This window comes from Saimiri boliviensis, chromosome 13 (genome assembly GCF_048565385.1).
Source record: "Saimiri boliviensis isolate mSaiBol1 chromosome 13, mSaiBol1.pri, whole genome shotgun sequence".
Lineage (NCBI taxonomy): Eukaryota > Metazoa > Chordata > Mammalia > Primates > Cebidae > Saimiri > Saimiri boliviensis.
This window is the reverse complement of record NC_133461.1, coordinates 92,467,263-92,492,769: the sequence shown is the minus strand read 5'-3', so window position 1 is coordinate 92,492,769 and position 25,507 is coordinate 92,467,263. Positions and strand designations below refer to the sequence as shown.

Here is a 25,507-nt window from a genome sequence, read left to right as displayed (position 1 = left end):
TTTCTACATGGCTGTCCATTCTTCACTGAAGCTCATCACGAATATAGACAGTTTTCCTCGGCTCTTTGGGCTTCATTTCTGAAGGCTCCCATGCAGCGTAAAATGTTGATAAAATAAATCCATTATACTTTTCTCTTGTTAACCTGTCTTTTGTTATAGGAGTGTCAGCTGTCCCCCTTATGACTGATGAGGAAAGATGTCACACCACTTACATCTTTACATCAGATACCATACAGATAGATTATTTTTACCTCCTAGCTTAAAAATAGATGTCATTAGAACTTAAAGTATAATTTTTAAAAATTACAAAAAAAAAATCAGATGTCATTATTTAAAAGGATGGACTAAGAAGAATAGGTGAATGGCATTTTTTCTGGGATTGTGCCATTTTTTTGAAAAACTGGAAGAATATGACCTACTTAAATATCTCCAGAATTATTCAACTATAATTTATTTATAATTGAATATCTCAAATAAAACTTTATTTTTATAAACAAACTTAAAAGAATGAAATATTTGAAGTTATTTGTTCATAACACTGCAAAATATATTACATTATCTAATGCAACCGTGTCCAATCAATCGTATGTTCAACATTTCTGGTTAAAAATAATAATATATGAAATGAATCCTTTCTGCAACCAATTCAGGGTATTTACTAATCCTCTTAAGCCAATTCCAGAACACCTTACATGAATGATTCCTTCTTTAGAATCTCACTTTATTTGGAAGGCCAAAATTATAAATTTCAGATCAATTACCTTCCTTATTTACCAGTCTTAGCAGCAAGCGACTTTGGAGTATGTAAAAAATTAAACTGCAACCTCGAAGAAAAAAATTAGTCAGCTTTGAAAATATTTAACATAATACTATATACTAAGGTTTAAAAGCAATTAATTCCAAAAGGGTGGTTCTCAAAAAGTGTTTCTGCAATAGCAAGACTGGTACAGTACATAACTAGTCTACCAAGGTACTAACTTCTAAAGGAACAAACATGTTAAAAATGAGTCACCTTACTTAATAAGCGTATCTTGTGAGAGTAGCTCTTAAAGTTCAGTACTGAACATGATTTGGAATAAGACTGACTTGTAAGAACTTTGTGAACTTAATTTTCCAAAATGAAAGCCACCAATAATAGCCTGCCATTCCTTTCTGTTAAATAGAGTAAAATTTCACCTTCTGAACGTTGTAAACAAACAGAACAACTGAGAGACGGAACCAAGAAACACCTGAAGTTCAGCCAGCATCAGGCCTTATTTTAGCCAAACTGGTTTTGCAGTGAATTTTTCTATTAACAAGACTATCTAATTTAAAATTATTCCATTTTAGATAGAAATTATTCAATTTTATTATCTCAGGATATGTATTTTTTAACCGTATGAAAAGAATATCTTTAAAAGGGTTAGGGATTGGGTGAGGTGGCACCTGCCTGTAACCCCAGCACTTCGGGAGGCAGAGGCAGGTGGATAACCTGAAGTCAGGAGTTTGAGACCAGTCTGACCAATATAGTGAAAGCCCATCTCCACTAAAAATACAAAAAATTAGCCAGGCATGGTGGTGTGCACCTGTAATCCCAGCTACTGGAGAGGCTGAGGCAGGAAAATTGCTTGAACCCGGGAGATAGAGGTCGCAGTAAGCTGAGATCGCACCACTGCACTCTAGCCGGGGCAACAGAAAGAGACTCTGTCTCAAAAAAAAAAAGGGGTGGGGGTGGGGGTGGGGGTTAGGGACTTAACAATGTTGACACCGTTGTCATCTTTATATAAAATAGTGTGAAACTGTTAATATACTTGCAAAATGCGTATAATATATAAAGAAGCAGTTCTAATTTTTGAAAACCGTTAGAAGCCACAGGCCTTTGCAATGTAAAAGGCTGCAGCAAACCAATTATAGTAAAAAGAGTTGAAATAATATGAATTGTAAATATATGTCTAAACTGACCACGATAAAATGAAAAACTCATAGGAGGACAACAGAACAATCAAGATGAACATAAGGTAATTCTTGAGTGTGGAGCAAGACTACGAAAGGGGTGAGAAATGTGCAGGCACTGGTAGCTGTGAGATGGGGAGAGGCTGCTGGAACAGGGTCCATCTCAGAGACTCAAACAGGACAGACTGACCTAAGCAGTCACGAATGACAACTCTGGCTTCTCTTTCCTTTGATGTTGCAACAGTTCTATTTTCCATACTTTGTGAAACCTGGAGATTACTCTTCGCAATTGTATTTTAACAACTCTGCCGACGCGGCAATAAGGTGAGCAAAGGGAAAGATTAGTGGGGAAGCCGGGACAGCAAGGGATACTGGAAATAGACTGTGAGAGAGATTACAGTCAGCAGCGATGTGTCAGGAGGGATGAGCAAATCCGAGTTAGAAGCGCTGAGCAGTGGTGGGGCAGGAGGCAGGGAGGGTCCGGAGGAAAACAGGAAAAGGGGGCGGGAGTGGGAGAGCGACCCGGAGCCACGGGAGGAGCTGCTGGGGAGCAGCCCGGAGGCACTGCGAGGGCAGTCAGGAGCAGCCCGCCCGCCCGCCCCGCTTTTTCTTCCGGTGGAGAGGCCGCGACCAGTCACCTGGAGTGTGAGTTCCGGAGAGACTCGATCAGGCGCTGCTTCTGCTGCTGGAGGCTGGTGAGGCCACTGGGGGACCCAGCTGCGGAGGAGGAGGCGCTCTTGGTCAGGGGAAAGAGCCAGCTCATCCTCCTTGGGTCCCCGGGCCCGAGGCCCTGGAAGGCTCTGGCCTGCTTCTCCCAGCCGCTCGGCCCGGCGGTTCTCCAGAGACAGAGGAAGAGAGCGGGACGTCTGTGGCCCAAGCGCTGGCTACCGCGTCTTCTCTAAGCCAGCCCTGCCTGCGCTCCCCGGGCTCTGGGGGACATGCTATGAACGGCGGGCAGCTGGAGAGGGGAACTTGCCGACCGGAACAGGCAGTCACACATTCAAGGCCCAGACGCCCAAGCCGGTCAGTCAGGCAGCCCGACTGCTCAGCTATCCACCAGCCGCGCCGCCGTCCCCTACGTGCCCCGCCCTTGCCCTGCCCCTCTGCGTGCTGCGTCATCATCTAGCGCCCCCGCCAGGACGTGCGAAAAGCGACGGCGCCGCACGGTGCGGCGCAGCTCCGGCTCGCCTTTCCCCCTTGCTGGGCGAGAGGTGTCTATGGGGCGCCCGCTGCCGCCGCCGCTACCGCCACCGTCACCGCCGCCGGGTGCTGTCTCTATGGCGAGGAGGAGGAGGAGAAGCGCGAGCTCAGCGACCCAAGTAGATCTTGCATCTGCGGCAACCCTGCGGGGGGAGGGGAGGGTTAGGGAAGTAGGAAAGGGGGCGGGGACCATGAACCTGAGAGGGTGCGCCATGGCGCCAGCTGGAGTGCGGCTGGCTGAGGAAGGAGTCTGACGGCGGGTTGGGGGCTGGGTAACTGGGGCTGGGGGTTTGTCAAGGGGTTGGCGCGTAGTGATGACGCAAAGGCTTTGTACCTGGGGCTTCGTAGCGGGACGGAAATTGGAGGTGGAGGGCGATGGCCTAGATCTCAGCTCTTCGTATTCTCTCACGCGGCAGTGCTCGCGAGTCTGTAGCTCCAGTCAGTGTTATCAGGACCTTCGCAGTGGCACTCTGCCAGGGAAGAGAGTTATCTATGATTTGAATGCCTCTGTGCCGTTCTCTCGTTTCTGTGGGAGCCTGCATGCAGTACGGAAATGCTATCTCCAGTAATGAGAAGGCTTTTGGTGCCTCTTCGGGGCTCTTGGGACTGCAGTAGAGAGAGAGGTGGAGGAAAGCAATGTAAAACCACAGAGTCTTTCCAAGTCTCTGTGTTTGTGTGCGTATGTGTGTGTTTATTGGGGTGGGAGATATGTAAAGGAGGGATGTCCTGGATCTCCTTTGGTTTCTTTACTTGGAGAATTCAAAGTGATATTTCTGACTTTTTGGAGGTTAGAACAGTGGTAACCCTCTTTTTACCCTTGTTACGCTTTTTTTTTTTTTTCCCAATTTATATGAAAAATGCAGAAGAATTTGAAATTTCTCTGCCGAGGAATCAACCTAAACTCTATATAAAGTAGAAATCTGAGCTGTATCTTTGGTAACTAGGGACTATGCTCTGATTTTTAGGCAATTAAAAACGATTTAAAATGCAGACATTGTATTGTGTTTTTTTCCTTCTGTAACTGCGAACATTCAATTTTCTTTTGCCGTTATTTTTTCTGAGAGCATTTACAAGCATTTTTGACATCTCTAGTCTAGTTTGAATAAATGCCGGTAAAATAGATCTTGTAATCACGTCGGATTTTTGGATGTTTTGTTGATGAGGAATAAAAGCAAACACCACCGTTGGCATAGTAACATCTGATCTTGTCCCATGTATTTAAGTGATTTTTATTTTTGTCTAGAAATGGATGGCTTTATAAGGTTTTATGCAGGGGGTTAGTTGAAGTCGAGAAATCTTTAGTGGAAAGTTATAAAAATATGATTCGTATGTATGCGTTAAAAAAAAAAAACTTTTAAAAAATAACTGATATTAGGACCAGGAAATCTGTGCTGTAGTTCTTTTTTTCCTACAAACTAGCTGTGTGACCTTAAACAAGTTACTTGCTAAACTTTGATTTTTTTTTATGAGTCAAGAAGTTTTAATAAATAACTCCTTAGGTTCCTGCCAGATTAATTATTCTGTGATTCAGATTTGAAATATCTGGTCTTTATATTGTTTTTTATTTTGACAGGTACATAAATAAAGAATACAGTATTTTATGAAACAAATCTTCAATCAAGTATAACATTTTGATGCTTGGCATCTAGACTCCCTTGTGCCCTCAGTATGCCAGCAGCAACTGTAGATCATAGCCAAAGAATTTGTGAAGTTTGGGCTTGCAACTTGGATGAAGAGATGAAGAAAATTCGTCAAGTTATCCGAAAATATAATTACGTTGCTATGGTATGCCCACAAGCAAATCTTTAAAACACTGCATATAAAGGAGGGAAAGGAAATTTTAAAGTCTTGAATTCAGCCCTTTTGGTTGATATTTTGAGAGATTAATTTCACCATGAAAAGAAAAATAAGTCGCTACCATCCAGCCATAAGCCATCAGGAATACACCTGTGATTAGGGGTTTATCCCTCATTGCAGTGAGGGAAAACACATTGGAATTCATGGGAACCATACGGCACTTGAGAAACATAGTGTTAGAAAGGATTTGGGCTTGCATCAGGTGGTCTTAGGGAAGAGTTAAGGAAGTAGGGCTTTACTGTGGATTGGATGTGGTCAGGAAGCTGAGGTAATTCTGTGATTGGATATCTTAATAAGTCTTAAATGAGAGACTAGAATGCTGGAATGAGGCTAAAGTTGCAGAGAAGGAACAGTCATTCATTTAGCCAGGATGGAGATACTTGGTCATTTTGTGGTTTGACATTGTTTATTTATTTATTTTTTGTCCTTGTTCAGACAGGATTACAGAGGGGCCTTATTTGAGGTTGAACTTCAGTGAAATTACGTTCAAGAGGAAAACATTAGGGCCTAGCTGTGGCCACCCGGTCTGCTCCTGTTAACACCAAAGCCTAGCTGATAGTAACACATCAGCTCCCAGAAGCTAGAGAGCTATTTCTCAAACAAAAAAAACTGATGTGCCAGTGAAATGTTGTTTGGTCTGCAATTTGTTTTCATGATTTGGATTTCCATGAATATACTGTGTTATTAAGCAACTCCGCTTTTGCACATACTGTTCAGTCTGCCTAGATGTCTACCCAGATGATTTTTCTTCTTTACGATTATACTGTGTATATCTGGTAACTACCCTACGGTTTTCTGGATCCACTAGATTATTATTAGCTCCGTAAAGCAAGGGGTCAGTGCTTTAATCATCACCCAACTCTTAGCTTAATAGAGAGAGGAGTTTTATAGTTATCCAGTAGAGTGGCTGTTCAATTGCACTGAATTAGAGAAATCAATTTCTTGACTGTTTTATAGTGACTTGATACTTTTTATTCTTAGCCCTGGTTTAAATTCTAATACTAAACCGCTGTATCTTTGTCTCAGTATTTTTAATAAAAATAAACAAATGCATTACTTTAGGGAGGAGCAGGTTGATTGGTTAAAGTATGAATGTTTCTGTATAGATGATATACTATTTAATAAAGGTCTACTTATGATTAGAACTAAAATTATATTCTTATCCAATGGAAATTCATAGTGAGCATTGATTTCTCAGACGATAAAGAGTGGCAACATAGAGAAGTGATAACATCCTACAAGAGTGAGTGGGTGGCATGCAGTTCTTGACAGTATATTTTCTGTGGACTATAGAGAGAATATTGTTTTGGCCAGAGAAATTAGGAGGCTAATGATGCTTAGGATTTTGGTGTTGAGAAAAACCTTGTCTCAGAGAAGCAATTGGAAAGTACAGGCATTTTCCCCTCTTTTAAACCAATTCTTCAAGAAATGTTTTAGCACTGGAATACTTTGAGCTTCTTTTCACCTATCCTTTGGGAGATAGAAATTTATGATTTTTTCCCCCTTTCTTGGGTATAGAGTAAGTATTTGGTTACATTTATCACATGTATCTCATAGTAGTAATTTGGATATATTTAAGAAAAGGCTGTTATGTTTGTAGAGTTTTATGGTTCTAAAAAGTAATGTTCCTTCTAGTTAAAAGATAATTTGTAATTGAATATAAATGTGTAGAACGTCACTTGTAGGATTCTTTGATTTGCATCAAAAGTGAATAAGAGTGTGTAGATTGTGGTTGTGACTCTTTCCTACATAATGAATCTTAAAACTGTTTTACAGGACACCGAATTTCCAGGTGTGGTTGCAAGACCCATTGGAGAATTCAGGAGCAATGCTGACTATCAATACCAACTACTGCGGTGTAATGTAGACTTGTTAAAGATAATTCAGCTAGGACTGACATTTATGAATGAGCAAGGAGAATACCCTCCAGGAACTTCAACATGGCAGTTTAATTTTAAATTTAATTTGACGTAAGTGTGAAATAACTGTATAACCCAGACTTTTTTTTTCTCTTTAGTTTAATCTTAGGAATTAATTTTTCTTAAAAGTATGGTGATGTGCTAGGTGAATTTGGTGTAGTTATCCTGGAAACGTAAAAGGTAATATTTCAAAACCATGGGTTTCTTTTTTACTGTAGGACCAAAAAAAAAAACTTTGGTATTACAGATTTTATATTTAAAATATAACTGCAACTTTTTTTGTATTTGGAAAACTTTGGGTATTGTTTCATACTTCTGGTAGAAAAAATAATCTTACCACATTAGTTTTACTTTTCAGAAATTATGTGTTCGATTTGAAGTATAGACTTCTTTTGTAATATTTATGCTGCTTGTAAAGATTTTTATTGCAGTCATTCCAGTTTATGAGTAGATTACATGTCAAATACAGTAAGATGTGCCTTGGAACCTTGGGTACAGTTTCTTTTCAGGTTGGTTTTATAATCCCACTTCAGCACACAAAACCTCTTAATTTGCATATAGGAGAAGTAGTAGTGTTCTTGAACCTGGTGTTCATCATGTCAGATTCTGCTTTGTAACTCAACCCCTGGGTCTCCACCCAGTTTTCTTTAGTTATAATATTTCTATATCATTAGTAGAAGTAGTCTTGGTAACTAAGGGAAGTTTTAGAGTGTTTTTGGAAAAGGACAGATTATTTGCAAACTGTAAGTTGAGTAAATAAAATAATATATCCTAAGTACAGCAGGACCTCAAATGTCATTTTCTTCAGCATTGTTTCATGGTAACATTCATAACATAAAATTTGATTCCTGACATGGGCCACTACCTGTGTGGAGTTTGCACGTTCTCATGTATATGTCGATTTTCTCCCGGGTCCTGTGATTTCCTCCCACATCCCAATGCTGTGCATGTTACCTGAAATGGTGTGGCTGAGTTGTCCCAGTGTGAGTGGGTAGGTTATCCGTGTGAGTGCATCATGCCACAGAATGACATCCTGACCAGGGTTGCTTCCCACATCGTGCCCTGAGCTGGCAGAAAAGGCTCTGGCTTTTTTCAACCCTCAAGGGAATAATGGTGTAAATGATTATCTTACTTGTTTTTATTAATCTTTCTTAAATGTACATAGAGCTCACATTTATTTCAGCGTTTAATATTAGAAGTACTTTGATCTTTATTTGGAAGTTTGGTGATTTTTTTTTTTTTTTTTTGTGACCAGAAATAGGCCATAGGAACTTAACTCTTGTTTTTATCAATTAGACTTTGGTAAAACTGGTCTTGTTATCCATCTTTTGGCTTAAAGTTGCAGTTTGCAAGAACTTACTGATAATGTTGAGTGAGTACTTAACTATATGATGCAGTATTGCAATGTTTTTCTATTTTATATCCTACATTTGTGTTATATATTCTAATATCTGTTAGGAAAAGTAGTAAAAGAAGCTGTAAGCAATTAATGGTAGTGCCAATGTACGGATTCTTTCTTCCTGTTCTTTGTTGAATAATGTGATATTTAATATATGCGATTTTACGAAAGTATGGCTTAGGAAAAGCAGAGTAATGATGTCTGTGGTACAGTTAGGGCTTATAATTACACTGTGTTTAGCCTGACTCTCTATTTCACTCTATTGGGTTATATATATATTCTATTGGATTTAGTACTATACTCTCCATTTGGAAACCAAGGCAGGCAGATTGCTTGAGGCCAGGAGTTTAGGACCAGCCTGGTCAACATACACTCTTGTCTTTCCAAAAAAAGAAAAAATTTAAAACTTAGCCAGGCATGGTGGCTGTGTACCTGTAGTTGTAGCCACTAAGGAGGCCGATCGGAATAGATTGTTTGAACTTCCAGAAGTGCAAAGCTATAGTGAGCTAGATTGCACCACTGAACTCCAGCCTGGGCAACAGAGTGATACTTTGTCTCTAAACATACCTGTATCTATTTACACACACACATATAACACACGCACTATAGAACCTTATAAAGTAAACTTGACCAACCAGTGGCCCAGGATGGCTTTGAATGCAGCCCAACACAAATTTGTAAACTTTCTTAAAACATTATGAGTTTTTTTTTTTCTTACAATGTTTTATGTGTGGCCCAAGATAGTTCTTCCAGTATGACCCAGGGAAACCAAAAGATTGGACACCCGTTATAAAGGGTGAAAAGTACTCATCTCTACTCAAACTGGTAACCTTTTATAAGAACTACAGCTTTGAAACACTGTGAAAATTGCTTCCTATCCTTTTCTCAAATGATAAACCTTTATTAAAGTTAGTTCTTTAGTTTGTTACTTTTTGTTCAAACGAATTAGAACATTGTTTTTAAATTAGATAATGTTGTGATCTGAGTACAAGAGAAGGAGATAACCCATCAGCGTCTCAGTTGGGGTAAAATTGACAGTTTCTTTTTCTAGAAATACCTTTGTTCTAGTAACAACTGCTTTATTAGTAGATTCTCTAAGTGAGGATCTTTTTTTTTCTTTCTTAGAAAAGCCTGCTAAAGTTTACTACAAAGTTTGGCTACAGTTTACACTAGGGATGTCTAATCTTTTGTTTTCCCTGGGCCACACTGGAAGAATTGTCTTGGGTCACACATAAAATACACTAATGCTGGCCGGGCGCGGTGGCTCAAGCCTGTAATCCCAGCACTTTGGGAGGCCGAGGCGAGTGGATCACGAGGTCGAGAGATCGAGACCATCCTGGTCAACATGGTGAAACCTCGTCTCTACTAAAAATACAAAAATTAGCTGGGCATGGTGGCGTGTGCCTGTAATCCCAGGTACTCAGGAGGCTGAGGCAGGAGAATTGCCTGAACCCAGGAGGCAGAGGTTGCGGTGAGCCGAGATCGCGCCATTGCACTCCAGCCTGGGTAACGAGCGAAACTCCGTCTAAAAAAAAAAAAAAAAAATACACTAATGCTAATGATAGCTGATGAGCTTAAGAAAAGAAAAACAAATTGCAAAAAAGAGAAAAAAACTCAAAATGTTTTAAGAAAGTTCACAAATTTGTATTCAGCTACATTCAAAGCCATGCTGGACCACATGCCGCCCACGGGCTGCAGATTGGACAAGCTGGATTTACACTGATGTTAGATGTTTAAGGAGAAGGATACAGTGAAAACTATTAGGTTGAAAGGTCATTTGGAAGATAAACCAGTAGTACTTAATAGAGAGTGTGCCATGAACAGAATCTTGGAAATTTTGAAGAAAGTGAAAATTGACTTCCTAATGGAGTAGAATGAGTGTCAGATACAATGCTAGACAATAGAGATACAGTGTTGAGGAAAGTTGGTCATGGTCTTTATAACTCAGTGTTTTATAACTCTTCTGTTTCCTCTCTGTTGCCAGAGTCCTAGAATTACAGTTGTAAATACCAATCAATCTATAAGAATTCTTTCCAAACTGAATTTGGAGTTGATATACCGATGAAAATTGGAGTATTGAGGAGCTGTGAAGAGGAAAAGCAGTCTGTGGAAATATTGTCATTGATAAGTCAAAAAGGATTAGAACACATTTTTTTAAAAATCACCTCTTTTCCTGATTACAGTAATTCTTGATATTTGAGGGAATCATTTTAATAGGGCAGTAGAAATTACAGGGCATCTTCAGTTCAGTGGTAACAGAAAGGAAGCTGATGCTTCAGTTAAGGAAAGTAGCAGTGAAAAGAAGGAGATAGTGAGTTCCATAAGAAGGGAGGCTGGGTGCAGTAGTTCACGCCTGTAATCCCAGCACTTTGGGACGCAGGTTGGCAGCCAAGGCAGACAGATTGCTTGAGCTCAGTAGTTCGAGACCAGCCTGGACAACATGGCAAAGCCCCATCTCTGCAAAAATACAAAAAATACATAGCCGGGCATGGTGGTGCATATCTGTAGTCCCAGCTACTTGAGAGGCTGCAACAAGGAGGATCGCTTAAGTCCAGGTGGTCAATGAGGCTGTAGTGAGTGGTGTTCAAGCCAGTGCTTCCTGGATGACAACCACACCCTGTCTCAAGAAGGGAAAGTGGAATCAACAGAAGGGTGGTTTTTATTTTGTTTTATAGATAATACATAGACATACCTGAGTGTTCAAGAGTTGAGTTGCAGGGTGTTCGGATAAAGATAGACACTTGACAAGTACTTTGAGGAATGGCATGGAATAGCATCTAAGTCATTGGCAGCAATTAGCTTTGGCGATGAGGCAAACTGTCTTCGGAGTCTAAAGGAAAAAGATCTTCAGATAGATGGGTTGATGTAAAAAAAGACAGGAATGTTGATGATCTGATATTTCTTTGTAAAGCAAGTGTAGGGTGAAGCCATATGCCGCAAGTAAACAGGTGAAAAGTGTTACTGGAAACTTAAAAGGTCTGAAACTACTTGTTTACCTATACCTTCGCAAATGGCCAAAAATGATGTGAGCCTGGGGAAGAAATCTGTTTTTTATGGCTTTGGTTGCTTATACTTGCTAAAGCATACCTCATTGTGAGCATTGGGACCTGATGACTGAAATACTAATTTTTTGAGTACGTATTTTTAGCCTAGGAAAGCTGTGGTTTAACTGGGGAAAAACAAAAAACTAAAGTACTTTCCTGGGTTTATTCTGTTACCCTTCCTAAAGGATTTTCCAGGGGAGACTTACTTTTAAGTGATTATTGTAGTTTGCCTCTATTTTAAAATATTTCCATTACTAGCTTTGTAATTTTTCAGACATTTAAAAATGATTTCCAGAGGACAAACCGTAAGAATACTTTTTGGCCCAAGTGAAATATACCGTTGGTTTAGTTTTGTTTAAAGTATTGAATAGGAATTCCTTTTGCCAAGAGGTAGAAACCATTATTCTTAAAATTTAAAAAGTAAATAAAAAGTTAAATGGCAGATTCAGAAAATACTTTTTCATTTATTCTCAAAAATACATCTGTATTTTAATAACTTTTAAAATATTTCAGATACACATACTGTGTTTTGGCAACTTTTGGTTTAATATTTCAGATAAACATAAATTTGTGGTTGGAAATTAGAGATGGCTTTCTTTTTGGTTTAAGTGAAATCTTGAAGAATTGGTTTATATTTAGATTTCCTGGCTGGATTTTATAAGGCAATCTTTTAGGAATAGAATTGTTGACAGAAGAAATTACTGCTATTACAGCATAGTCCTTAACTTTAAACAGTTTTGCTTATCGGAGCCATTTGCAAGGCTCATCATTTATGAAAGGCATCTCCTCCTTCTTAAAGATGAAGTGTAGTTTAACTCAACCACATGAGATGTTTTCCACTGGGTCTCCTTCCTTGTGCTGCTGAGACCATGGGAGGTGGGCATATCCCCCATAGCTGTGGCTGCAGCTCCACCTAGCAGCATTATAATGACTGCTAGGTCAGTAATGTAATGTAATATTCAGACAGAGAGTCTCTGAAAAAACTTGTCTGTCACTCTGTGGTGGTAGCCCCTGGTGAGTAGAAGACCCTTTTCCCAAAACCAGCTAAATGTATTTTAAGTATGAAAGGCTAATGAAATTGAGTTAATAGTAAGGATTAAAATTGCACCATTGAACTCTTTGAATGATTTTTTATTGTTTGAAACACTTTTCTGAAATAATGACTCTTGCATTTAAATTGCATTTTTCTTGCACATATGTAAAGCATTGAAACAGTTGGACTCAAGCCAGTCCTCTGTCTCCTTATTGGCACTGTAGTTACAGATGTAAACAGAAGAACAGCTTGTTTGAAGGAATGGCATATTTGAATCTTTCTCTTTCTTCTGCCAGGGAGGACATGTATGCCCAGGACTCTATAGAGCTACTAACAACATCTGGTATTCAGTTTAAAAAACATGAGGAAGAAGGAATTGAGACCCAGTACTTCGCAGAACTTCTTATGACTTCAGGAGTGGTCCTCTGTGAAGGGGTCAAATGGTTGTCATTTCACAGGTAAAACGACTGCATTGAAAATGCCATTTTTGTTTCCATCTCATACTTGCTCCACACTTACTTTGGTCACTACATTAGCAATTTCAGGCTTAATTCTAGAAAGAGTTGACTGCCATATAGAGTTGTCACCTAATTCTTAGAAGGCTAATGTTGTCTCCTTAAAGTTTAATTAAAAATGTGGGATCCATTTTTGCCTGTGAGAAACATATTGCATAGTAGAAAGAGTTCAGTTTCCCTAGAAAATGAAAGGCCCTAGTTTAAATCCGGCAATGCCGTTTGGAATTGGTGTTGCCCAGGGTTTTCTTTTACCATTTCTACGCCTTAGTTTTTAATATTCTACAAGAGACACCACTAATTTAGATTTACAAAAATCTATTGAGTATTTACCATATGGCAGGCACTGTGATGAAATTCTAGGAATTAAGCTGTGACTAAAATAGATGAAAATTCTTGTCCCCATGGAGTTTATATCCTGATGGGGGTGGACAGACAGTTTTTAAAAATAGAGTTCATACTGTGGTTTGTTAGATAGTGCTAAATACTATCTAAAATGAAACAGCAAAGAAAATGCTAGGGGTGTGTGTGTAGATGGAATTTAATTTTTTTTTTAATAATGTGATAAAGTATCCCTTAGAAGAAGTATCTTGAAGATTTAATAGTCAATAAAATACTTTATAAACAGTAAATTATCAATAAGTGGTGGTTTTTAATTCTTTATTATTATAAAACTAGATTATTTAAGAGTGTTTCTGGTAAGGAAACTAGTTCCTATTTTGTGAAAATAGACTTCCATGTATGAGAGTATTCCTATCTAAGTAAACTAAACTGATCATCCAGGGACTTAAAGTAACCTTCAGAATGATTTTATTTGGCTTTTGTTAGGTTTTGAAAAAGCATTGTGTTACAGAGGTGTTAATACTCTTTTACTTGGTTTATTTCACACATTTATTTTAAATCTGAATCTCCTGCATGGTTTAGCTTCCAGCTCTGACCTGTGGGATGTTTATAGTGAGGGACGGTTCATGTGGGCGACTTTGATGTGTACTAAGCAGAAATTGTTGAGTTGTAGGTACTGAACACACTCGACCTACCATCTTTTTGTCTCTTCTCCACTTGAACCCATACCTTAGGAGACACAACTTAAAGACTCTTGATACAAAGAACTTTTTTTCAGTCATTTTTACTTCCTAGACATGAAGATAACAAAAGAACTAGAAAGTAGTGTCCTACCCTTTTACTATATATGACATACCCTTTCATTTAAAGAATAGTCTGACAAAATACAGTGTACTAGTCACTGGGGTATTAAGATGAACAAAAGCGGGGTTCATTTATGTCTTCTTGGAGTTTAGAATCTAAGTCAGACTGATATGTTTGAATATCAAGATAACAGATTTTATTGCATTAAATATTAGCTGTTTTCCTCATATTCTATTTCTAGTAATAAAAAATAGTTTAAGAAGTTTATAAATCCTAAATACTAATGTAATTATACTTTTAATGTTAGTAGGCAAATGCTGGAAGGAAAGGTAGATAAGGGATGGGAGTGTCTAACTGGTCTGGGAGTGTAGGGAGACAGAAAGCTGTGGAAAAGTCCAGATGAAGGGATAAGACGTCTTGATTTGAGAGTGTAGAAGTTTGCATTTTATTATCCAGGAGAGTAGTTCTTATTTTTTACTACACTTCTTTCATATGCAACATTTCCATTAATAATAACTCTAAGGGAGCCAGAATTGTTAAGGAAGAGAGGGAGGGCCTACTTATTCATAAAGTCATGTAAGAGAAGTGAAAATACCTTGTTAGAATCTTATTCTTAGGATAAAGTATATGACCACCTTCTGTAAAAGATGGAGTGACTTGCATTACTTTTGCCTACTGAATGCCAGTTCTCCTGCTACATTTGCTAACTCTTCTGGCCAAGTTTCCAGTCATCTTTCTTTCTTTATTTTCATAGTTATTAAAAAAATTTTTTTGAGACATCTTTGGGCAGCTTGATACTCTCTGGTGTTCTCTATTCAAGCATCAGCAAAATAGTATTTTAGTGACCACAGGCTTGGTTTGGTAGTATAGATCTGTGTTGATGTCTCTGAATAAGAAAGTGATAAAGTTCTTAACACTGTTGTAAGATGACATTATTTTCCCATTATAGTTCTAAATAGTTTGTTTTCTCTGTTTTCGTGTGCACTACTCTGTAATTTTTTTGGAACGGCTATAATGCGACTTGCTTAAATTTGAATCAAAAAAAATTTTTTAAAAAATCTTTATGGTATTTATGTTTCCCTCTTATTTTACCCCTTTTATAGCGGTTACGACTTTGGCTATTTAATCAAAATCCTGACCAACTCTAACTTGCCTGAAGAAGAACTTGACTTCTTTGAAATCCTTAGATTGTTTTTTCCTGTCATTTATGATGTGAAGTACCTCATGAAGAGCTGCAAAAATCTCAAAGTAAGGCTTCAGGTGGCTTTATCTGTAACAGCACATTGTTCAGACCAAGTGACTCATGAGATCCTAGGCTGGGGTGTTGTTTTAAACCATATTTTAAAGTATTACATTAAATGCAATTATATTATCTGGTCATGTGATTCTTTTTCTTGCATAAATGATAATTTATAGGAAATCCTTTTTTCAGAGCTTCAGTGTATCTTGGCAGAAGGCAGAATTAGTTTTTAACACAGTGCAGTCTCAGGTCAGATTCTTGTCATTGCTTGCCAGATTGAAAATCACAAACCAAAACAAAAATTTGAGGACAGTGAGGCTAGTTTTTAACACAGTGCAGTCTCAGGTCAGATTCTTGTCATTGCTTGCCAGATTGAAAATCACAAACCAAAACAAAAATTTGAGGACAGTGAGGCTCTCGTATGTACACCAGTGTGAGTTCTTTCTCCCAACATGCATAGAATCTGTTCTTACAAGGTAGAATCTAAGGTGGCCAGCAACGTGCAGATGTATTCAGTAGTGTGGCAAAAAGAGTTTTTCTTTCCTTTTGGCTTATCTTAGCTAGAAATTATTTTGTCAGTTCTAATGATAGGATAATGTTTCTAGGATTAAACTACATAGCTGAAAGATTCCTTTTTGGCCAAAAGATGTTGGCTTGTTACAGTTAAGTCCTACAGGAAATGTGTAGGTCCTGCCTAGACAGTAGTAATATCCAGATGCTTCATAACATGTATTTTTAAATTCTAAACATTCTTTCAAGGAGATATTCTCTGATAAGGAAAAATGCTCCTTCACTTTGAGAACAAAATTACCTCTGGTGGGATGGACCCTGGGAATACAGTGGTTTTGTCTTTCTTAGGTGTACTCATTTAAGCTGTAACTAAAAAAGGAAACAAAAATACACTGAGGGCAGTGTGGTTGATACCTAGAACCTGCATCGTCTCTTTCTTCAGTGAAACAAAGGCTGATCAAATTTTCACCTCATTAGGTTTTAGAAGTGCAAGTAAAGTTACACTTTTAGATGGTGAAGACTTGAGCTTTGCTTTTAAGCCGAAAGAACATGGGAATTAAATAAGGAAACTTTTCTTTCTTTTCTTTTCTTTTTTTTTGAGAGGGACTCTTTCCTAGGCTGGAGTGCAGTGGTACGATCTCAGCTCACTGCTACCTCTGCCTCCTAGAATGTTACTACTATCTAGGCAGGACCTACACATTTCCTATAGTACTTACCTGTAACAAGCTAACATTTTTTGGTCAGAAAAGGAATCTTACAGCTATGTAGTTTAGTCCTGGGTTCCAGTGATTCTGCGTCAGCCTCCCAAGTAGCTGGGATTACAGGCACCCATCACCATACCCAGCTAATTTTTGTATTTTTAGTAGAGACCGGGTTTCACCATATTGGTCAGGCTGGTCTTAACAGACAACTGAAGATGAGAAACATTGTTTTGGCCAATGTTTACTTTTTAATACAAGACATGGTCAGCATGTGACTAGATAATTTTTTAAGAAAGATTATTTTATGTTTGTAGCAGTAGATTTATACTTCCAGCAAGTGAACTTGCCTCAGGGCATCCCTTGAGAAATGCAGCCCACCCTTTGGCACTGCATGCTGATAATCCAGGGCCTACATGTTTTCATTTAGCTCAGGAAACTTTTTTTTAATTGACATGTCTGTATAATGACAGTGTTCAGGAACAGGGAACCAAAATATTGCTCACTATGTGTGTATTACTGGGAAGTTTCTAAGTATAAATACTCTGAATGTGTCCTGAGTGAGCTGCTGTGTTAAAATTCAGGTTAACGACAAAGGTGCTTTTTCTGACCTATAGTCAGCCATGCTGTTCTGTTGAGTTCTGTTGTTCTCCTGAGCAGCTGCTAATGATACCTAATCCTCGTGCTATTTTTAGCACAGAAACCACAGCACAGAAGGAACTGCTGTGCAAAGCATTGTTCTAAGGCGGGATGTACAGAAGGGCTAGTCTACCGGTGGAGACCTTAACAATTTAGAGAAGAATTTCTGTTTTGTTGTTGGTGTTTGTTTCTTTCCTTCACTCATTCTCCTCTCCGTTTACTCTCCTTTCCTCTCCTTCCTTCTCTCTGTTATAAGTCTTTTCCTTTCCTTCTTTCCACTCTCATTATCTTTTTTAATCTTAGCAGTATTAATCCTTAGGTGGATTATAGCAGACCACTCTAAAGAGTTGGATGTTTATACTTGTTTTAACTAACAAAACCATAGTTAAGCATTTAGCATATTCTTAATGATTTGGTTATTCATAATGGCTTTGTTTTGTAAAAATTAAGTGCAAAACTATAAATGGACTGGTGGGAAGTTTAAGAAAATTTGAAAAAAAAATGGTGTTATACTAGCTATTCAGTTTCATAATTATTACTGGATTGATAGACTATGAGTATAGTTGATAAATATTACCCTATATATGGTCTGCTTCCCTCCTGTCTCTAGTAACGTTATTTACCTGTCATATGCCCTGAAACATGATGAAGATACATTTTCCCAATTAGGATCTCGTTTTCCATGAGTAATTCACATTCTCTGTTTCTTCCCCCCTAATCTTTATAAGGTTCACCTTTACATACTAAAGTTTATTTTTATTTTGGTTACTGCCTAAGTTTATAATTTGTGAATTCAGGCGTTGCAATATTTTTCTCCTTGATAAGCAATTTTTATTTCTTCTAGGGTGGATTACAGGAGGTGGCAGAACAGTTAGAGCTGGAACGGATAGGACCACAACATCAGGCAGGATCTGATTCATTGCTCACAGGAATGGCGTTTTTCAAAATGAGAGAAGTATGAAGACATCACTGCCTTTTTCTCAGTTGGTTGTTAGGTTGAGAACATAAAAACTTGTAATGATCAAAGATTTTGGGCAACACATACCTACTAAGTAAAGATATAATTAGAGATACCATATGAGTCATATCCACCACACTTAAAAGTATTCAAAAATAAGTCATCTTGAAATGTAGTTCATAAGGAATTGGGAGAACATGTTCTTCCTAGAACCCCAAATTTTAAAACGTAAACTACCTGAGAAATCATGTAGGTCCAACCATATTATTTCTCAGGTGAGAAAACACGCTAATAACTACCATGATTAAACACATTACTAGTGGGAAAAATCCAAAGTTCTTTTTGTAGACTCCATCAGTGCTCCTTCTGCAAGGCAAGGATTTTTAGGTTTCTTCTAGCATGGCTTTCTTTTAGGCTTTAAACTGGTGTTAAAAATATTATTTGCTCATGCCATTCTTCACTGCTTTGAAGATTTTATAGAGTAGGACTCAAGATTTTTACTGGATTGAGTCTTAAAAGGAGGGGTTGAATTCTGAAGGGATTAAATAAATCCAATGTAGTAGCTGAATCAGAAACCATATTAGGAAAACTGTCCTTAAATGACAAAAGGCAGAGATCAGTTCCTTGAGTATAAAATGTTAGGTATGGAAAAATGAAACCTACTGAACCCATATCTACTGTTAGTAATTGATACGCACAGATTCACCTAGGTTTAGGTAAACAGAAAGGAAAATTGGATGTACAGAAACAAAATAAGTGAGTTTTTTCTTGCCTGTACCAAAGTTTTCCCTTAAGCAAAAATTCACTTCAGATTTCGAGTATATTCTCTTAGAAATTAAATTATTGACTGAGGCTGAGAATTTAACTTTTTGTAGCAGTGTATTAATAGAAAATATTAAAGCTGTTGTGCTGAGTAGTATTGATTCAGAAGTGACTTGGACTGTCCATTCATGAGACGTAAATATTTTGTTTTGGACTCCTTCCCATTGTTTCATTAGATAATTGAAACAACCTTTTGGACTTTTTAGCTTTGCATTTTAAAAATGGCATAATGGTTTAACTGAAGGTAGATTTCTGGCACTAATTTATTTTTATTTTTCTTGGCTTCTTCAAGGATAGTAATAGAGTGTGAATGTTCAAATTTTACTGTCCATTAACTTTAGGGTTTATTTATCGGCAGCTCAGCCTTGCACATAGACTTAAAACAGCTTATGAACCTAAACTTTTTTCCTACCATCATTGGCTTTCTTCATTCTTACTGTTGAGTATTGTTAAATTAATGGAATAAAATATTTATTTTTCCATGATTACAAATTCTTATAAAAATGGTCTAAATGTTAATGGAAAAGACATGCATTTATGCTTTTTTTTTTGTAGTCTCTTTCTTTGGTTTCTGAGCTGTACTTTTGAGGACATTAGTCTTATTTATTGAACTTAAATGTGTAGCCTCAAAGGAACACCATAGAAAAGAGCTGTCATTATCATTAATGAACAGTCAGTACTTACATTGCTGAAATATAAATTAGAAGTGGTACCTTTTGGTTAAAATTATCTTTTTTTTTCTTCAAAATTCCTTTTTAGATGTTCTTTGAAGATCATATTGATGATGCCAAATATTGTGGTCATTTGTATGGCCTTGGTTCTGGTTCATCCTATGTACAGAATGGCACAGGGAATGCATATGAAGAGGAAGCCAACAAGCAGTCATGACATGAAATAGTCCTTTTATTTTTATTTCAAGCTACACACATGCTTGTATATAGGTTTTATCTCTGGTTGAATCCCTTGAACAAGAGACAGTACCTTTCCCCTGCCCCTTTCATGGCCCATTTTATTGTCTACCTTTCAGTACTAAGTATGACCGTTCCTATCTCAGATCTTAATAAAAAAAAAAAATGCATTCAGGTTAAATTTGGCCTTAATATACTTGTTAGAAAGCGTGTGTGACAGAGAGTGGGGAAAGCTACGTCACTGAATATTTTGATAAACTTTACCTACTTGAGTTGGGTTTATTTTTCCCTTTTCCTAAATTAACTAGCACTGACTGTAATTTATTTCCCTGTTTCATGTCTCTCCCTTTCATTCTGCAGGAGTTTTAGCTATTTGAGATTATGGACCATCAATTTTGCACTTTAGAGAGTGATTCTGACTCAAAACCTCTGTTTTATCAGAAATTCTGTTTTTTTCTTGATCTTAGCTGGAAAAATGACCATCTGCCAACTTTACACAGTATTTACTTGGTTTTGACCCACAGACTGTAGCACATTCATTGTGCTGTCAGTTCAACAAGATGAAAAAAAAAAAAAAAGATAAGGAACTACTGAGGAGCTTAGTAACTGCTGTTTCTGTACGTAGTGTTTAATCTTCCAAGCACATCTAGTGTCTGTCAGTTTCTAATTGGCATTGTAGGCAGCTCTGTGACTGAAGAATTTCCAAACCAGCTTTACACCCTTCAGGAAAAATCCCTTGTGATTGGATGTTCAGTATCTGCCAGTAAACTGGTACTCAAGATGTTGAAGCTACAGTTATTTTATGATAGCACACTTCCCTTGATCTGCTTATTTTTATTCCATCACTGTTTACCCTTTTTATTTTGTAGCCATACTTATGATACTATTGATTTGTTGGTTACACAAATCAATTTTATTAAAATCCAAAGATAACAAGTCTTTAGGTGTATTTTGTACCAAATTAAATTAGAAAACAACAATTGTGCTTGCTACAAAAGTAAATAATGGAGAGATTTGGTACAAAACAACAAAACACGATATATATATATATATATATATATATATATATATATATATACACACATATATATATACATACACACACACACACACATATATATATAGCTAATAAAACTACCTGAGGAGTGTAATGCTTGTTTATTTTTTTGTGTATATCTTTGCAAACTATTTTATATATATTGACAAAAGAGACTGTGAAATATTTAGTCATGCAGAATACGTGACCAGACCAGAGCATGTGTAGGAAGACTTTTCAGTAATCATTAACTCTACCTTGAAATGATGGACTACAAGTTATAATGTGTTACCTACACTTACAATCAGAAATACTAGCAAATCTCCAAATGTTACATTGGTTTGTCTCCCTTGTACATTCTTTATTCATAATATTACAGTGCTGTAACTGGGTGGTCCTTTTTAAACAAAACATTATTTGCAAAACAGAGGGTATTATTTGTTTTTAAAGCTTTTGTAAATAAAGGCTTCAAAAATGTTTTCTTATAAATGTTGATGACTGGTGATGTTGTTTTGGAAATACTTATTTGGGTGATACTCTTTTATTTGGGCAACTCTTTCAGTAACTTCCTTCATTAACCCTAGATGATTATTAGTCCATTAATTGAAAAATCAAGTCTAACCTTTTTGCATTTCAAGTTTTGGCTTACTCTTGTTCTTTATGAGTACCTCAACTAGCTAATTAAGGACTCACTTTTATTTCTCCTTTCCAGGAATGCATTATTCTGAAGGATATACTTAGAAAGTAAATACATTTGATATAACTGTGGCTTTTAAAAAGTTTAGCACAATGTAGCAAGTTTCTGGCTTTGTCTTAAGTTAAAAATGAAGATTCTTTTCGCTTATGATTTGTTTTTATTGAGAAAACTACATTTTCTTCAGCTAATAGTTCAACTCTTCGTTGAGAAATCAATGCTGGATTTGAAATAGGAATGATAAAGTTTGTCTTTTTAGTAGCCACATAATTGCTCATAACTTATGTCAGTTCTGGCTTCTGTCCCTAAAAAGTATAGATAATCCTTAACTTACTATCTTCCAACTTATTGATATTTCAGCTTTACAGTGGGTGTATTGAGAGGTAACCCCATCAAAAGTTTAGGAACTCCTTAGGACCTACGATGGGGTTACACTGAATGTGTATTGCTTTTGCACCATTGCAAAGTCAAAAATTTTAAGTTGAACCAACTTAATTTTAAATGGGGCACTGTATGCTGCTGCCTGCATTAAACGCATTTTTGGTATTTTTTCAGATGTAACCTCATTGTAAGTTGAGCACTTGTACAGTATTTTATAATGTAGAGGAACATTATGACTTATTGGGTCTAAGCTAGGACTTTATTTTGTTCCAGACAGGCTGAAAGTTTGTAGAGTCTTGGTTTTAGACAGAAAATATTTGGCTGATAATTTTTTTAGTGTTCCTGAGCCATTAATTACAGAGTCATATCTTCTGTTAAATCTACTAAAGCAAGCCAGACTCAGCTTGTTGCTTGTTTTTATATGGCCCATGAACTGAGAATGGCTTTTTGTTTTAAACTGTTGGGAAGAATAATCAAAAGAATATTTCCTGACATCTGAAAATTACATGAAATTCAAATTTTAGTGTCTACAAGTTTTTATTAGAATGCAGCCACAATCACTATCTATGGATACATTTTTGCTACAATGGGAAAGATGAGTAGCTGCTACAGAACCTTTTTATGTCTGTCTCATTGTTTCACATTGCTGCTTGGCAAGCTACAGAATCATAGTGATGCAGATATGACCTGAAAGCATTTGGAATGTCCTGTATATTGCTACATTTATTAATTTTCCTAAACCAGTTCATGCCCCGTATCTCAGAAGAAGGAAAGTACACTTTGAATGTTACGCATTTAAGGCACACTGGAATGTGGACTATTTTATTATGTGGTGGTACATTTTGTTTATAATGCAGTGACACGATAACTGCTAAAAGAATAGACCGACAGTATCGGACTAACAAAATAGTCTCAATTCATGGGAAAGCAACATAAGAATTAGAAAATTTGAATGAAACGTCGCAGCATAATTTCACAAAAATAAGAAAAATGAGGCTGCAACTAAAATATTTAAAAGTGGTCAAGTTGTTAGCCAAGCAAAGAAAACCATTTACTAATGCTGAAGTCTATCATGCTTGAAGATAGTAACCAACCCAAAGAAATGTGTCCAGAGAAGATTAATAAGACATCAGCCTTTTGATGAGAATAGTAGTTTGAAGAATGAAGACTTTGGACACAACATCAAATGACACTGAGTATTATTATTTAACTTCAGTACTGCCTACCTTCATTTTTTGAGAAACCATTGCTGGATTTGAAGTGACTGAAGAATTTGTCACTGTAAATGGAACTACAAGTGGGAATATTTTCAAAAAAAGTTGAGAGACAGTACAACCTGAAGTGGAAAGATGTGATGGCAACTGACGGTGGTTAAAAAAAAAAAAAATGTATGGAGCAGAAAAAAGTTTATTTGGTCAAATTTATAAAGCTTGTGAAAATGTAAGTTGTTTAAAACCTATAGCTATTCACTTTATTATTCATCAGCAAGTACTTTACAGGAAATACTGGTGTTACTGAACTGGTCAACACTGAACTTCCAAGAAAACCAGATTCATGTACATTCTCACTAGACAATTTTTATTTCTTCCAACTTGATTAGATTTACCACACAGGTGTTCAGTGGCTTAGCAGTGCTAAAGATTTATTTTGATTATTTTGGGCTTGCATTGAAATTTTTCTGAATGAGAACATTCTCAACCACTGTTTTTTAACTGAGTGGCTTTGGAAATTAACTTTTGCCACAGACTTATGAAATATTTCTTAATAAATTTCACCAAACAACATAAAATACTATGGTAAACTCATTTCAATAAAAACCAAAATTTAAATAAGATTGTCAAGCTGCTTTATTTACTTCCTGTGCTATCAAAAGTCGAAACAGTGAGTACTCGATTGCCACATCCATTTTTAGTGGTTATATTTTCCTATAGCAGTTTTTTGGACCTTGATGCAGTGCAAAGAAAATTCTTAAATTTTAAAAGCATTTAACTGCAATTGAAGAGTTTCCTTTTAATCTTCTGTTGGAAATGAATCATCTTGAATGAATGACATGCTAAAGGACAGACACCAAAACGATGAATCCTACAGTTGCCTTACAAGTGATGAATATGCCTAAGTGAAATCAGGCTCATGGGTATATTTGTCAGTATTTAACAGTACCCCAAACTATTTGTGTGAAAAGACACTTGTGAAGATGAAATATGTGAAATCTCATTACAGATCAGCATTAACAGATTAACATTTTCAGTTGATTCTGATGAGGGAATACTAGCTTTCAGCCCAAATTGACCAAAATGTTACCTCCAGAAACACCTTTTCTCCATTAGTAGACTTCTATTCCTATAAAAAATTATACTCGATGTTTTGAGTTTTCAATTTTTAGAATAAAAATTTTGTGAAAGATTTTGAATACGTAAGTAGTGTCCATTATGTCTTATCTTGCAAAGCCTCTATTTGCTACCTGGCCTTTAAAAACAAAACAAAACAAAACAAAACAAAACAAAAACAAAAAAAACTTGTCCACCTCTAGAAGAAACTCAAGGGTCTGTATCTCTATGTCTGTCCTGTTTGCCATTTCATCTGCATTGTCATAGGCAGTGGCTCCTCTAGGTAGACAATCCAAGGTGGAATTAAATTATGAATGTATATGTTGTGTCATGTGTATAAAATAAATGTGTTAGAATTTATAATTTCTTAAACAGGAAAAACACTGATTATTCTGTGTGTAGGTACTTTGTAGTGAGGACCAGTTCACACATGCCATTTGCTATGTTGGTGTAATTTGTGTGAGTGTTTCATTCATACCAATGTTCCCTTTTATTTTTCTATTAAGACGTAATAGAAATGTAGAACTGTACACATCAAAGTCCTGCAGAATTTTCATTTCAGGTTTTAAAAGTTAAAGCACAGAGTGAAAATTCCAAGAAAACCAGATTCATGTACATTCTCACTAGACAATTTCTATTTGTTCCAACTTGTATTATATAGTTTTCTATTGCATTAGTCGGTTGCATTTAATGCTTAGTATAAAAGCAACTGAGCAATTTCTCTTGAGAAGTCTATTTCATTGCTTTGTAGCCATAGTCTGTAGTTGAATGAACCAAGCTACCTTTCTCCAAAATTACTCATTTTCTTTTTAAAGATAAACTGGTAAATACTCGTCTTTCTGTTAGAAATTTTTTGTACATAAGTGTTCATGAATATAATCTGCCCTCTTGCTTTATCATCATAGGAGGGGAAATTAACTGCTTTCACACACTTCTATTTGGGCTGTTTCTCTCAAAAGATAAGAATCTTTATTCAGTACCATACCAAGAAATTAGAGTTCCTTTAGCTTCAAACTTAATATCATCATGGCTTCCAAACTGTTAGGAAGCGCAAGTTTGAAGACCCAAGGGTACTTAATATTTTACATCGTATTAGCCATACCATAGGTTTTAAGTGTTTTTGATGGGGACCTGTTTCACTTATGCCATATACTTGTTTTGTTTTTTTAAAAAATTAATACTGTAAGTTATTAGCAGGTGTCGTATCACTGCAAAGCCCATGTATAAAGAATAAAAACCAGATCTTGACTTA

General features: G+C 36.8%; 2 protein-coding genes across 5 annotated transcripts in view; one reads left to right on the top strand and one right to left on the bottom strand.

The window, feature by feature from the left end:
* Positions 1 to 3,021, bottom strand: part of VPS37A (VPS37A subunit of ESCRT-I) — a 58,709-nt gene extending 55,688 nt beyond the window's left edge. For both annotated transcript variants that reach the window (XM_003935558.4, XM_074383962.1), the window contains exon 1: positions 2,571 to 3,021. In XM_003935558.4, the coding sequence (XP_003935607.1) occupies positions 2,571 to 2,695 (125 nt within the window). In that variant the 5' untranslated portion in view covers positions 2,696 to 3,021. The remainder of the gene's footprint in view (positions 1 to 2,570) is intronic.
* A 32-nt stretch (positions 3,022 to 3,053) lies between these two features.
* On the top strand, positions 3,054 to 25,507 carry CNOT7 (CCR4-NOT transcription complex subunit 7). 3 transcript variants are annotated; one of them, XM_010346091.3, is made up of 7 exons: positions 3,055 to 3,251; positions 4,706 to 4,917; positions 6,766 to 6,959; positions 12,681 to 12,842; positions 15,146 to 15,290; positions 17,974 to 18,084; positions 19,669 to 25,507. In XM_010346091.3, exons 2-7 carry the CDS (start codon positions 4,801 to 4,803, stop codon positions 19,795 to 19,797), a joined length of 858 nt encoding a protein of 285 aa, XP_010344393.1. In that variant the 5' UTR covers positions 3,055 to 3,251; positions 4,706 to 4,800; the 3' UTR covers positions 19,798 to 25,507. The 3 variants fall into 3 exon arrangements, with proteins under 3 accessions (XP_074240065.1, XP_010344393.1, XP_039316931.1); XM_039460997.2 differs by lacking the exon at positions 3,055 to 3,251 and adding an exon at positions 3,382 to 3,404; XM_074383964.1 differs by lacking the exon at positions 19,669 to 25,507 and having other exon boundaries at positions 3,054 to 3,251; positions 17,974 to 19,401.

Coding starts and splice junctions, on each gene's coding strand:
- CNOT7 (XM_010346091.3), top strand. CDS start 4,801: ATGCCAGCAGCAACTGTAGATCATAGCCAAAGAATTTGTGAAGTTTGG. Junction 12,843..15,145: donor AAATGGTTGTCATTTCACAG/GTAAAACGACTG, acceptor CCCCTTTTATAG/CGGTTACGACTTTGGCTATT. Junction 15,291..17,973: donor AGAGCTGCAAAAATCTCAAA/GTAAGGCTTCAG, acceptor TATTTCTTCTAG/GGTGGATTACAGGAGGTGGC.